General features: G+C 43.7%; 1 protein-coding gene across 10 annotated transcripts; it reads right to left on the bottom strand.

The window, feature by feature from the left end:
- Positions 1-1,652: 1,652 nt before the first annotated feature.
- On the bottom strand, positions 1,653-12,418 carry ewg (DNA-binding protein Ewg). Of its 10 annotated transcripts, none has more exons than XM_065867515.2 (7): positions 12,299-12,417; positions 5,697-6,767; positions 5,413-5,622; positions 4,633-5,163; positions 3,648-3,773; positions 3,452-3,587; positions 1,653-3,381 (listed from the first exon to the last, which is right to left on the bottom strand). In XM_065867515.2, the coding sequence occupies exons 2-7, from the start codon at positions 6,393-6,395 to the stop codon at positions 2,672-2,674; spliced, it is 2,412 nt and encodes an 803-aa protein (XP_065723587.1). In that variant the 5' UTR covers positions 6,396-6,767; positions 12,299-12,417; the 3' UTR covers positions 1,653-2,671. The 10 variants fall into 10 exon arrangements, 8 of the variants coding, with proteins under 8 accessions (XP_065723587.1, XP_065723586.1, XP_065723589.1 ...); XM_065867514.2 differs by having other exon boundaries at positions 11,981-12,415; XM_065867517.2 differs by having other exon boundaries at positions 4,798-5,163; positions 11,981-12,415.
- Positions 12,419-13,373: the final 955 nt, after the last annotated feature.

The raw sequence follows: 13,373 nt of genomic DNA, 5'->3' as shown, positions 1-13,373 counted from the left end.
TTAAATTACAATGCAGCTCAATGCTCGAAGCTCAAAGGAAAACGTGTTTTCTGCCTCTATGAACTTTATGATACTTTTGGTTTTGGTGTGTGCCGCATGTCCACTCCTCCCTCCCATTATTTCCCACATTTCGGCGTGTAATTTTCGTATCGAAGCTGGGTTTTCAGCCAGCAAGACAAAAGCACTCAGTGGATCAGGCCAGAGAGAGACAGAGACCTTCCAGTTTCCGGATCGTTGCGTCAGCGGGTTTCCTGCTTCGATGGGCCGGCCAAATAAATCAGCAAATCGAGAGCCACCGCATCCTGCCAAGTGGTTACGAAACTACTGATCATCCTCATCCTTTCTCCATTGGGTCACATCCCCAATAGAGGCTCACTTTGTCGTACACTTTTTGGTTTATTCAATAGTTATGCATAGGTTCGTTATCGTTAGTAATTAGGTAATTTAATTAAGTTTAAAGTGATGCTCTCTGTTTACATTGCATGGGGGTTCTTCATCATCATCAGTTGTCCTAAATTGTATAATTCATTTGTAATCTCTGCTCTCTCGTTTCGTTAAATATTCAATTGGTTAATTATTGCAAACGTTACACGAGTATATATACCATACATATATATAGAGAGAGAGAGGGTTGTACGTACAATTAACGCTTATAATGCTTAGACCTAGGCATATGTATGTTACGATATATTATAGCTATGAGTATCCAGCCCAGAATTGAACTATTTATAGAGCAAAAAAAGAACAGCACTCAAAAAAAAAATATATATAGAGTATTAGGGTTTTTGGGGTGTTACGAGTAGTTAAAGATAATTTTCTATGCGAAGACTAGACTGATTGATCGCTTTATACAGAGCACGCTCTCTTGACTAGACATGCGATGACTAGATGACTAGATGGTCGATGGTCGATGGTTGAATAGACGAGTTCGAGTCCGAGGGGTTCCCATTGCTCCTCCCTACGTTAGCAACACCTTTCAGGTACTTGGAAAACATCCTCTTGGCGGGGCAAAAGGAACCCTAACTTTGGGATGGGCAGTAAGCAGTGGGCGGTCAGCAGTCAGGAGAGCTGCGATGCCCGGGCGGGGATACGGCAGGTCACTCGCTCAATCCGGGCGAGATCATGCCGTCTATGGGCTCCAGCTATTGTTCCATGATGATCGTGTCCTCGGACTTCACGTTGCCGGAGTTGATGGCCTCCATGGCCTTGCTCAGCAGGGTGGCGTCCTTCAGGCTGACCACCTGCACCAGCTGGGGCTCCTGGCCGGGGCCGCCCTGGATCATCATCTGGTGCATTCCCGGCGACATGGTGATGGTCTCCAGTTGGTCGCCGTTCTCCACCTGTTTGGGGAAAAAAGATAGTTTACAAAATTAGTATAATTCTGTATTAATATATATTTATATATAGGTCGAGGGCTCCGTCAATATTCTTCAGTCTCTCTATCTGGTGAAAAAGAATAAAAAACAAAGCATAAAAAGTATAAGATATAATAGCAAAACATACTCACACCAACTCAATGAAAAATCAGGTCTTGCAAATAAGATGTGGGGTTAATAATAAATCAAAAAATAATCATAATATTCAAATTCGTTTGCTGGCTTTATTTAGCGTTTCAGCTTACATCATATACTAGCAAAAATTCAAAAGTAAAATTATAATAAAATCACAACAACAAAAGATTTATTCAATAAAATTTGTTGGCTTCTCAATCGTTCCTTTTTGCACTTCACTTAGCCTGATTAAACATAAAATTTGGTCTAAAACAATTCAAATAATTGCGATATATATATAAAAATCAAACATTTAAACACAATAATAATGGTAATAGCAATAATGAATCGGATAAAACACAATAGCAATAATGGTAATAGTTATAGATCAACATAAAATTAATTTTGCACGCATTTCGAGGTGAATATACCGAATATCCCCTCCATATAGTTATATGTTTATAGCACATATATTTCTCCCACTAAAGCTATGTAAACTAGCTCCAATGGCAAACTCATTTCCCCGCTTTGGCGCATTTTCAATGCGAATTGACTACGTTTCGTATTTTAGGGTGGGTCGAAAAAGGTGGCTTTTGAGGAGCTATAATTCACGAGGTGACTTGTACGTCTAGGCTAGAACTAGAACATCTAGGCTGGCTGATCCCTGTTTGCTTTGCTACTTACTGGCTAGAACTAACCCAATTGTACAACTTAAATTGGTTAATATTTGGTTTGTGTTGCGCTCTAAGCAAGATTTTTTGCACGATTATGTATGTACTCCACTACTTAACTACTAAACAAAGGGCTAAAACTAACAAATGTTTAATGATTTGTAGCTCTGTTAACTAGGAACAATTTTAGTTATTGATTTTTAGTTTTGATTTAACGCTCTCGCTGTGTGTTTTTGGTTTTCGGTTTCAATTATCAACAAATATTTTTTGGTGTTCTCTTTTCGGCACTAAATTCAATTCGTATAGTTAGTATCTGAGGTTTTTCCTTGGCTCTACTAAGTTTTTTTTTTTTGGGTTTTTGGCATTCACATTGTGCGTGTCTAAGTTTAAATGGCAAGTGCATTCGTGCGTTTCCTTCTTATTCTGCTAGGTTCTCATAGATTTTGTGTGTTTTGTGCAAAGCCGCATTTGACTAGATTCGAGATGGGCTGGATTCTTGGATGGGGGACCCTACTCCAGGTGCTCCAGCTTGATGGCCGGCAGTTGGATCTGCACACTGGTCAAACTGGCGCTGTCCACACAACGAATGGAGGAGGAGTTGCCGGAGGAGCAGCTGCTGTCGCCTGCCTTCAAATGGGTTCTACTCTTTGAGGAGGCATTCGGTTTCCTACGCTTCTGAACCATCACTACCCCGCCTCCTCCGGCGGCAGCTCCATCTGCTCCACCTCCTCCTCCTCCACTAGCCACGCCCCTCCTGGTGGTCCTCGTGCTGGCCACCTGCGGAATACTGGGCGCGGCCAGAACTATGGGCATGGGCATGGGCATCTTTATGCTATTATTGTTATTCGCCAGGGTGCTATTATTGTTGTTGAGCTGCCCGAAACTGCTGGAGCTGGTGGTGCTGCTACTGGTGGTGGCCGTGGCCAGGTAGTAACGCCCCCCGGGAGCTACCTGCTGGCCCACTAACGCACCACTGCGACGACCTAGGACCGCTGATCCCGTCGAGATCAGCGAGTAGCACTGAACGCCGCCATTTCCCGCCAAAGAGGATGAGGAGCTGGCGGCAGTGGTGGTGGTGCGATTGGCACTCGTATCTACCTGCATGGGCGCCAGGCACACCGTTCCATCGCTGTTCGTCTGGATCTGCTGCATGTTGGCCATCACGGATTGGTACATGGAGACGGGCACCGAGATCACGTTGCTCACCGAAACGGGATAGCCTATTGAGAAAAAAAAAGGGAATTTTATTATCAATTATTAGATAAATTTATCTCCTGAGTTAATAAATACCTTGACCATCTTCGGTGGTGATATATATTTGGCCATCCTGCGTTTCGGTGAGATCCACGGTCATGTTCTCATGTCCATTGACATCGGTGAGACTCTGAACCGTCTGAATGGTGGCACCGCCTTCGCCCTGGTGGAGCTGTATCAAATAATAATCAAATTAGATATCGTATATATATGGATCTCAAAATGGACTCACCGTGGCAACACCTTGGACCTGGGCAGTGGTGCCATCCGGCAGTGTGATGATCGGGTTATTGGGATCCACCTGGATCAGCGACACGGTGCCATCGGCATTCTGTGAGAGCACCGTTTGCGTGGTGTACTGTATACAAAGAATTAGTCCAATTAGTTTCGGAATATCATAGGTACGAACAACAATAAGCATTGTAATAACACTACATAACACTACAAAAAATGCATAAATAGCAAGCAATAATTATTAGGCATAAATTAATGGTAAAAATGTAATTGTTGTTTGTTTTTAGAGTGACAAAAGTCGTATTTACATGTGGGTGCAATTGTTCGATTTGTAGTGGATGCAAATAATGATGGAAATAACCAATAACTCGATAACAACCAGCTGCAACAGAAGTTCAAACAAACAAAACAAAAAATCAGGTTAAATGGAATAAATCAAGAGGATCATTGGGGCAACAACATCAAGGATTAACAATATATAGCAGCAAAAACAGAAGATTGAGCCAAAACAATATTCAGTGAACGGAAAAAGTGGGGCAAAAGGGTCAGGACTAGTAAGCTATGCACAGAGGTTCCTCAAACATTACATATTACTCTTTATTTGCGAATTTCAAGAACAAAACGTTCTTAAGAATATCTGTATGTGAACTTGAAGTACCAAAAACTTCTTGAACAAATTTAAGAAAGTTAGTCTTTCAAGATATTTGTATTTCCTTATTATCTGTCCTCAAATCATTGTGTACAATCTATATCTTTAAGAATTTTTTAGTGTAAGTAGAATTTAAGTTCCCATGTTCAAGAATAGAATTGACGAACTAGGAATATTTTAAATAGGCAAAAGCCCTTGAAAGTTCACAAAATGAATATCCCCCTTTGACCTGGTCACCCAGAGTGCATAGTCTGACAGGTCCCGATCCCCATCCCGGCTCGATTAGTGGGTACAACGGCAATTCATAGGGCAATTCATCCGGATTAGTACGAACATCAACGTCGCTGAGCGTAATGGGCTCGATGCAGACTTGGGCATTGGCGATCTGCTGGGCAGTGACCGTCTGGTTGCCACTCGACTGGGAGTGCGAGTGGGCCTGGGCCTGCGAGTGGGCGTGCGAGTGGGAGTGGGCCTGTGCCTGGGCCTGGGCCGCACTTACGGCGGCGGCTGTCGTCGGCACCGCGGTGGCCGTCGCCGTTCCACTGGCCGTGGTCAGCTGGATCGTCTGCGGTTGCCCGCCGGCCACCGGCTGGATGTGCACCGTGCTGGGCAAGTGGGTCTGGTGGTGCTGCTGCTGCTGGTGGTTCTGCTGGTGGTGCTGCTGCTGTTGCTGCTGCTGCTGCTGCTGAGTCGGCGCCTGGCAGATCTCGATCTTCGTGGAGGCGGGCAGCGTGGCCGTCGTGGTCACATGCTGGTTATTGGTGCTCTGGATGATCGTAGGAGCCGGCGTGTTGCTCTGGGCCGTGTGGGTGGTGATCACCGTGCCCGCACTGTTGATCTTCACCACGTTCACCTGCTGCGGTTGCTGTGATGAGGATTCGATGCGAATTGGTTGATGGATTAGTAATGTGATATATGCGTTGCCAAGTGCCGGGTGCGGATTAGTAATGGGTGTGAGTTATCCCAGGAAAATGCCAAGCAATGTAAGGTCGTTGGAATCCGACCACTGGAGATTATTAACCCAATAAGATAGTTTGTTGTTCTCCCTAGGAATATCCTTTTTATCCCGAAAAACCCCAACCGAAACCCCAAACAGACCCTTTGGCATACTCACATTGCTGTTGCCCGTCGGCGGCGTCATGGTCGTAACCGTGTGGATGGTGGGAGGATTCGATAACTCCATGTCCTCGTCCTCGTCTCCCGATTGCGAAATCAAAGCATTGACCTTGTCCTCGTCGTCGGCAAAGGTGGGCAGCAGGTCCTCCCTTCCATGGTACTTGTAGCAGTTGATCACGATCTTGCGCAGCGCATGCGTCCAGCTGATCTGAAGTGTGAGAACGACATGAACATGATTAGTACGATCCAATAGAGATCGGGGGCGGCTGTTGGAACACCCACCCCACCCACCTTCTGCTTGTCGTCCTCGGAGCGGGCATCCATCCTCACATTGGCCCAGGGCAGCTCCTTTGGCCACCAGGGCGGTCTAGTGGACTCTCTTCCCCAGCCGGGCTTTCCTCGTCCCGTGGAGTACTTGAGCATCAGCGGGATAAAGGCTCTTAGCTGGGCCTGGGTCATCTTCTCCACGGGCGTGGGTATCCCATCGATGACCAGGCCGGGCAGTTCGAAAAGCGACGGATCATCTTGGGGCGGTGGTGGCGCCTGCTGGGCCAGTGCATTGTCCAGTTCGTCCATCACAATGTTCTTCAGGTTCCGCAGCACATCCTCCAGCGGTTTGGCTCCGAAAACCTTGTAGCTAGTGTTGGGTTTACCCGGTGTGGCCACCAAAACGACCGCCTGTTTGCCCACCCTGCCGGTAAACTCATAGATGATCCCTCTCAGCTTGCGTAGCAATCGATTCTGTTGCCTTTTCCTAACCGAAGGATTCGTTTCGAAGCAATGGGGCCGCTTGCGTTTCTTGGAACTCGCAATGGCCGCTGCTGCTGCCACGCCCACTGGTCCTGCGGCCGCCAGCTGGTGTGCCACATCATCGTTGACGGGCATGGAACCCAGATCTCCCTCGTACAGGCTGCCATCGCTGCTGATCAGATCCTCGTCGTCGTCCTCGGAGCCCAAGCTCTGGATATCCTCGTCCAGCATTTCGATCTTGTAGGTGGTTCCGTTGCTCTGGGAACTGTTGCCAGCACTTTGTAACTGGCCGCCACCGCCTCCTCCGCCGGTCGTTGTGATGGTGGTCACGTTGAGACCGCTTCCCGAACTGCTGTTCCCCACAGGAGTTCCTCCGCCACCGTTGCCCCCATTCGAGGAGTTGCTCCCCGAGGAGGTGGTGGTCACCACCACATTGCCAGTCGTACTCCGGCTGCCCGCCGGCGCCACAACCAACCGATAGCTTGTGGTGGCCAGTTTGGCGGTGGGATTCCTCCCTGCTCCCTGCTGCTGATCCTCTCCTCGCCTCAGACCCTCTTCACTGGACTTCCGAAGGCCTTATTCGCATGCGCAGTGTGATAAGAGCTGTTTGGAGACACGAAGACAGAAAATAATTCTCAGGTCTCTGATAACAAACTACATTATTATACGAGGCACAGGGCGAGAAAAACAAGGGGAACCCTAGAGACCCAAAGTTACCCAGCATCTTCTTTAGGAAAAATATTTTCTATTCATAAGCTTTCTTTACAAGTTTGTAGAAACTATGTAGATACAAGTAAATCTTAACATAATAGATTTATGGAAGCTGTAGCATCTGGAGTTCTACAAAAGTGGTACGTCGTGAGTTCTCACAAACATACAGTATTAGAATATTTATAAAGCTTTGCACCCCAAGCTGAAACGAGTTTCGTAAAGGGGTTGATTACGCCAACCAGTCAACAATGTATAAGTTTCAAAATATACCCCTATATCACCGGGAGTACAGGGTATACCAGCGACAACAGAACTTGGATCGCTTTTTTCTGCTGATAAGCGACAAGTGAATCAGGTCAAAAGCGCGCATGCGCAACACCACAAACGACAATAATAGAACAACAAAAGCGAACAATTCAGAGTTTTATAACGCAGCCCCGGCAACAATATGTACCCGTATACCATATATACCAAGGTACATATGCACAACTGTTTGTAATTCGAGCGATCCGCAGTCGCAGATTAGCGCCGTCGACGTTTAAGTCGCTTTTTTATTCGTAGGGCCCCAATGGATCGGATCGGATCGTATCGGTTGGTTTCGGGAGCCGATAAACGGCGAGAACTTGGGTACATACGTGTACTATATGTAAATAAATATGGGGGTAAGGTGAGCAAAAGGCATGCATGTGGCACAGGTAGCTCGGAAAACTGAAGAAGACTGACCCTGACACAAACCGAAAGATACAGGATTGGACTCACGTTACTTCTTTGTATCTCTATCTTTTTGTTTTTCTGCTATCTGGTTCTGTTTAAGACCCTATCTTCTTGCGCCAGGTTACCCCAATCTTTCTTGCATACTCATCGTACTCTTTTTTTTTATTTATTGCAAAGAAAATGTAAAATACAACTAGGAATATTATATTTATAATTGTTTTAAAATAAATCTATAGGTACTTTATTTAAATGAATAAATACTCATTGTTTATTACCTAAAACATTTTAATAATGTGTGTGTACTATCTCAACTCATCTATAACTATTAGCTTTTGACTATATTGTTTGTTCACATTTGAAAAATATTAGACAAACACCAATCTCGCGCTCTCATTGCTTTATTCTCCCCGTTTCTGAGCATGTGCATTCTACGTTCTCGATTCTCCAGTGCGCAGAATCCCCAAGCTTCTTCTGCTCCCGCACAGATTTGCAATCTAGCCTCTCTTTCTCCCCGAGTATAGCCCTCTCTTTCGCTTTCTTGGGGGCCGTTGCACGTGCGCACTGATATAGAGTTCAAATTTTGGGTACTTGCTTTTCGACCGACTAAGCACTTATTTCAAGTAAAATTAAGGTTTATCAATTGTTTTTTATGGTTTCTGCTTGCCTCAGGGATTTTCAAGTGACGTGTAGTGGTGGGCAAACCAACTGGGGATTTGGTATTTTTTCTTATTATTTTATATTTTTTGAATTCTTTTTAGCTACTACTCGTCTATTTTCGGTTACTTTTTAATTTGAATTTTTTTTTTGGTAGCAAGTTTAGAACTTTTGGCACACACTCTTTGTAGCACAGAAAATAAAATAAGTAATATTTGGAACGAGATTAGGGCTCCCGAACGAACCACTCAGCACCGCTTTTAGTGGCTCTCTGTGCTCAAGTTCTATTTGCGTTTGCTCAGAAACTCGGAAACCCACGACGGCAACGCGGCGGCAGAAAGAGAGGGCGCTAGCTGCGCGAAAGAGAGAGCAGTAGCGGGGGAGAAAGAGAGGGCACGAGAAACCACCCCATGGAGTGATTGCGACAAAGCAGCGACGTCGACGCAGTGAAAAATCAATACTGCGCCCATGCGTCGACATCGCCGCCTGAGATGGCTATATATATAAGGTCTGGCCGTCTTCCTCTGTCTATATAGCTTCGATAGGAAAGCTATATGGAAATTATGCCCCGTAAGCTACAATAACAAAGGTGAAATGTGCAACATAGCAAGCCCGAAATCCATTGCGACCATACGGCAGATACTATAATACAATATGGTACCCCTTTGAACTCCCCCACATTTGGCCAGAAGAGCACGGCTATATGGGCTAACAACACCCCCGTCGGGAAATTGAGAGCAGAGATTCGGGCCCTGGAAAAAGCCACCCCTAAGGCCCCGGAACTTTCACCACCAGCACCAAATACACACGCAAACTCGCCGAGCTCGAATTTTAACCCATGATAACACTGCCTTATCCTGTTTTTCGTTTTTTTTTTCTTTGGGTTCGTGGGTTCGTTTTTAAACCACCACGCATGCACTGCTCGCACCACCCAACCACCCTCTACATTTGGAAGGTAAAACACCACCAATCCCATCCCCTTTTAGGGGTTGTAAGCCCGTTTCACTTGCGCGTGCCAAACATCCGGCGACAGACAGTGAAGGCCCCGAAAAAGTGAACCCACTTCTGCAACTGGAACTGGGTTGAAATCAAAAATCAGGCAGACTGATGGTGGGATGAACGAGGACGGGCAAAGAGCAACCTGATTTTGTTCATCCCTTAGAACACCTAACTGGATGCTGACCAAACTGGCTCTTCATTCGGGGCAGGGGGATCATTCAACTTTCGCCTTGAAAGAGCCATAGATGCGAAAATAGATATTTAGTTTTACAATAACGTAAATGAATTTAGAATGGAGGTATTATCTAAAGAAATATTTCAAATTTCACTAAATTTTGTAAAAAAGAAATTTGAATTCTAAAATTAAGCTGTTTTTATTTAAATATAAATGAATTCGGGAAATGCAAAAATTTTAAAATCTTAAGCAAGAGCAAAAATTCGTTTTAAATTATTGATGCTGTTCAATGATATATAGTGGTCAAAGCTCTTTAGTTATCTACCACAGAATAAGTCATTGAAGCTTACCTATTTGCATGACCTTAAGTGTATAGTGGCCCGAGTCTGTTTTTTTGTTTTTGTGGGGTTGCGTGCGCAGCGCTTTTCCCTTCCTTGTGTTTAGCTGGAAAAACTGCGCCGAGTGCCCCGAGATGCATGCTATAAGCCCCAAGTCGTAAGCCGATGTCAAGGCAACTGAGCACCCACTTAGTCAGTTACTAAGGCACCCCTAGTCAGACATTTTTTATCTGCCATTGCGTGGAGTTAACGAAAGGTAGCTTAAATATTTTGGTACCTGTTTTATTTTTTACCTTCTCAAAAAATAAGATAAATATTTTATTTACTAGAAAAGAACACAGGGTTGCACTGGCGCTTGCGCACAGGATCTGTTAAATAAACTCTTTCGTTAACTTTTAATATGAATTTAAGTATTGTTAAAAATGTTTCAGTTTCCTATGTGGCATTGACACACATTGCAGATGCATTTTTTGTGAGAGTCGTTTAGCCCCTATTCCTTTTAAACCCTCTAATGCTTTTGCCTCCGTAGCTATGATCTATTTTTATTACTCGTTTTTGAATAGAGAACTTTTGAAAATACTTAATACACCTCTGGATTTTGTTTGTGTGTGCCTACAACAACTCCCACTACAACAAACTCCCACTGCGTCAGCGCACACACGCTCACACAGGCGCATTGATCACCCACACTTGTACAGGCAGTTTGGGCTGGAAAATCAAATACGAAATCAGTGCAGCTGGCACAGTGGGCCATTAATTACAGTGTTATCAGTCTCTCGTCTCTCAAAAACATTCAAAATTAATAGAGTACAATTATCGTCCACTACAAAATTTGTTTGATAAAGAAGTTTAAGGAAATTTCAATTATACTACCCTTGGGAACACCTAACCTAATATTTTTCAACAAATACTATTACGAATCTAAAATTTGATGATTACCACGTGTTCCAAATTTCAGTTTTGATTATAATTTTTAAAAATTTGTTAAAGAGGTTCTCTAAAGAATCGTTTTCGTATGTTTAGAATCGACCCCACCGTGCGCTTCTTCCCTTCATTCTTCTCTCTCCCTCGCTCTCTTGCAAATATATAATCAATAGCTATTTACTCGTACTCTCTCTCTTCTGTCCCTCTCTTTCGCTCTATTTGTACTTGACGCACAGTCTACAAAAACAATGATAACAGCGCAAAGACGAAAGAAAGGCGAGAAAAAATAAGTTACGCATGCGGCGGTTCGTTTTTCGCGGCAGCGGCGACGGCGCACCAACCACCCCATCCACCCACCTCCCACCGTTCACAGCCACCCACCCACAAACACACATGAGAACTATGTATGTATAAGCGACGGGCAAGAATTTACAGTGGCGGCGCACAAAAAGTAGCGGTGCAAAGTAGAGTTCATTGAAATAATAAGATTATTGTTTTGCCCCTTTTATATTGCTACACATAATTATTTCAGCCAAATTAATAATATTACTTTAAAGTATTGTGCAATTGCTATTATTCCAGCAGCAGCTGTTAGTCCCAATACAGCCACGTCGCCTCTTCCAATGGGAACTGTACTTTTTAAGCCACCCCCAAATAATCCCCACATCACAGTGGCGTCCTCGATTATTGGGAGTGAAAAATCTCTCAACGAAGGCTGCTGTGAGCCAGCCATCTCGCTCTGTTTTTTCCCTTCATGTGGTGTGTGTGTATCTGACAGTTTCCCATTTGCAGGGGGTGGTTTGGGTGCTTTTTGCAACCCCTAAGGCCACAGAATCAAAAGCACACACACAGAGATGCGTAAGATTCAAATTGGAATTGATAAGTGTTACGCATACGCCATGTATTACAGATGCAAGTGCACAGCCTCCCATTTTTAACCCCCTCTCCGCCCTTGTTTTCGGCTTTTCCCCCCTTACATTTTCACTTTTCTTAGCTGCGGCGCATGTTTTAATTACGGACACTCGCAGTTGGATTTTCTTTCAAGGCGCCGCTGTAACGGTAAAAAGCACCCACACACACACAAGATTACCTAATACATACATACAAAAGGCTGGCAAGAACCGTTAGTTTGGCTCTCGGAAACTTTTGCGCACTCACTTATACCACTAAATGCAAACCCTATGTAATACATATATGAACATATACATACGTATATAAACCGTATGCACTGTCGCAGTGGAAAATCGAATAAATTTCCAACCTCTCTCCCCCCATCCCATCACACACACACACATACGCACCTGCGTGCTGTTGCTGTTGTTTTTGTTATTGTTTTTCCCAGCTCCTTTGTGATAACACACTAACACACAGATATGAACGCACACACACACACACACTCACACAGAGAAAAAAAAGGCGCACGCACACGAACGCGCCGCCGCTTTTGTGTATTGGTGTGTTTGCCCCTGCGCCGAAAATTTTGTGTGGCGTTTATTTATTATCACACTGCACATGCGAATATTCCGTGCATTTTACATTTGCGCACTGCCGTTTCGTCGTCGCCGCTCCGAAATTGCCCGCTCGCGAGATGCCGCCGCCTTGCCGTTACGCTAGCGTACCGTTAGCTTACTTTTCCGCCGCCTGTCGCAGCGCTTTTCCCCGATTTTCCACGCAATTTTCGCGTTTTAATTTACCCGAGGAATGGTATTTTGTACATGACCAACCATCGATATCCCATACGCGTGATATATCGAGCTGTCGATAGCTCATCTGCGATACCTATCGCCTTATCGCCATGCGGTCACATTGAACGTGAGGGCAAAAACGACAAATTGGTCTTACTAATTGCGCCTTTTTGTGATTATCTGAAATAATTTCATAAAATAATTTGGCAACTGGAACAAATGAAATAAAATTAAGAACATAATGTTAAAAACAATATTATTGTACCAAAACTATAGCATTATGGACAAGCATTTCAACGAAATTCCATGGCAATTGACGAAGTTTTGGTTTTAATTTAAATGTTGCATAAATATGCCTACTGTTTTAACTATTGTTTTAATTAAACAAATGAGTCACAAGGAACAAATACAATTATTAATTGGCGCGACTAGCGCAATAACTATCGGAGGAGTACAGCGATGCATTGTGCGCGCCATAAATTCAAATTTAAATGTTGTTCAGCTTGGATTACAAAATTTATAAGATGTATTGTATGAGCAAAAGGTTTTAAATAAATTAATATATAAAACATTTTTTAAATTAAGAACTGATTTATAGTGTAGATGTAATGGTAGAAGAGTGGTTTCTAACGAAATATGAATTGGTAAAATAAAATGAGACGCAATAAGTAATATTCACCAAACTACTTGTAAGAAATATGTTAATATTATATGTCCTTCAAAATCGTTTCATTTTTTTATAAAATCCTTCAATCCTTTAAATTGCGGTAGAAAAATAATGCAAGAGGACAATTTGAATTTCAAAAGCATGCGGGAAATAGAATCACACTTTTAATTTTATTTTATTAAACAGCAAAACCTGACTCATCAGTTACTGTTCTGTACTTATGCACATTAAAATAATGATTTCAATCACTTTTTGGATGAACAAAAAAAAACACCGAAGGATTAAAGTTATCCTTTTTATCTCGAGTTTGTATATCCTGCCAGTTGAGCCGCAATCACACGT

This window comes from Drosophila suzukii, chromosome X (genome assembly GCF_043229965.1).
Source record: "Drosophila suzukii chromosome X, CBGP_Dsuzu_IsoJpt1.0, whole genome shotgun sequence".
Lineage (NCBI taxonomy): Eukaryota > Metazoa > Arthropoda > Insecta > Diptera > Drosophilidae > Drosophila > Drosophila suzukii.
The sequence above is the reverse complement of the archived record's forward strand: the minus strand, read 5'-3'. Positions and strand labels throughout refer to the sequence as shown.

What these genes read in the sequence shown, in the direction of transcription:
- ewg (XM_065867515.2), bottom strand. Translation starts at nt 6,395, where the DNA reads ATGCTGGACGAGGATATCCAGAGCTTGGGCTCCGAGGACGACGACGAG. An exon ending in AGGTCCAAGGTGTTGCCACG is followed by an intron (nt 3,588 to 3,647) that starts GTGAGTCCATTT and finishes TATTTGATACAG; the next exon opens with CTCCACCAGGGCGAAGGCGG. An exon ending in CACCACCGAAGATGGTCAAG is followed by an intron (nt 3,382 to 3,451) that starts GTATTTATTAAC and finishes TTTTCTCAATAG; the next exon opens with GCTATCCCGTTTCGGTGAGC.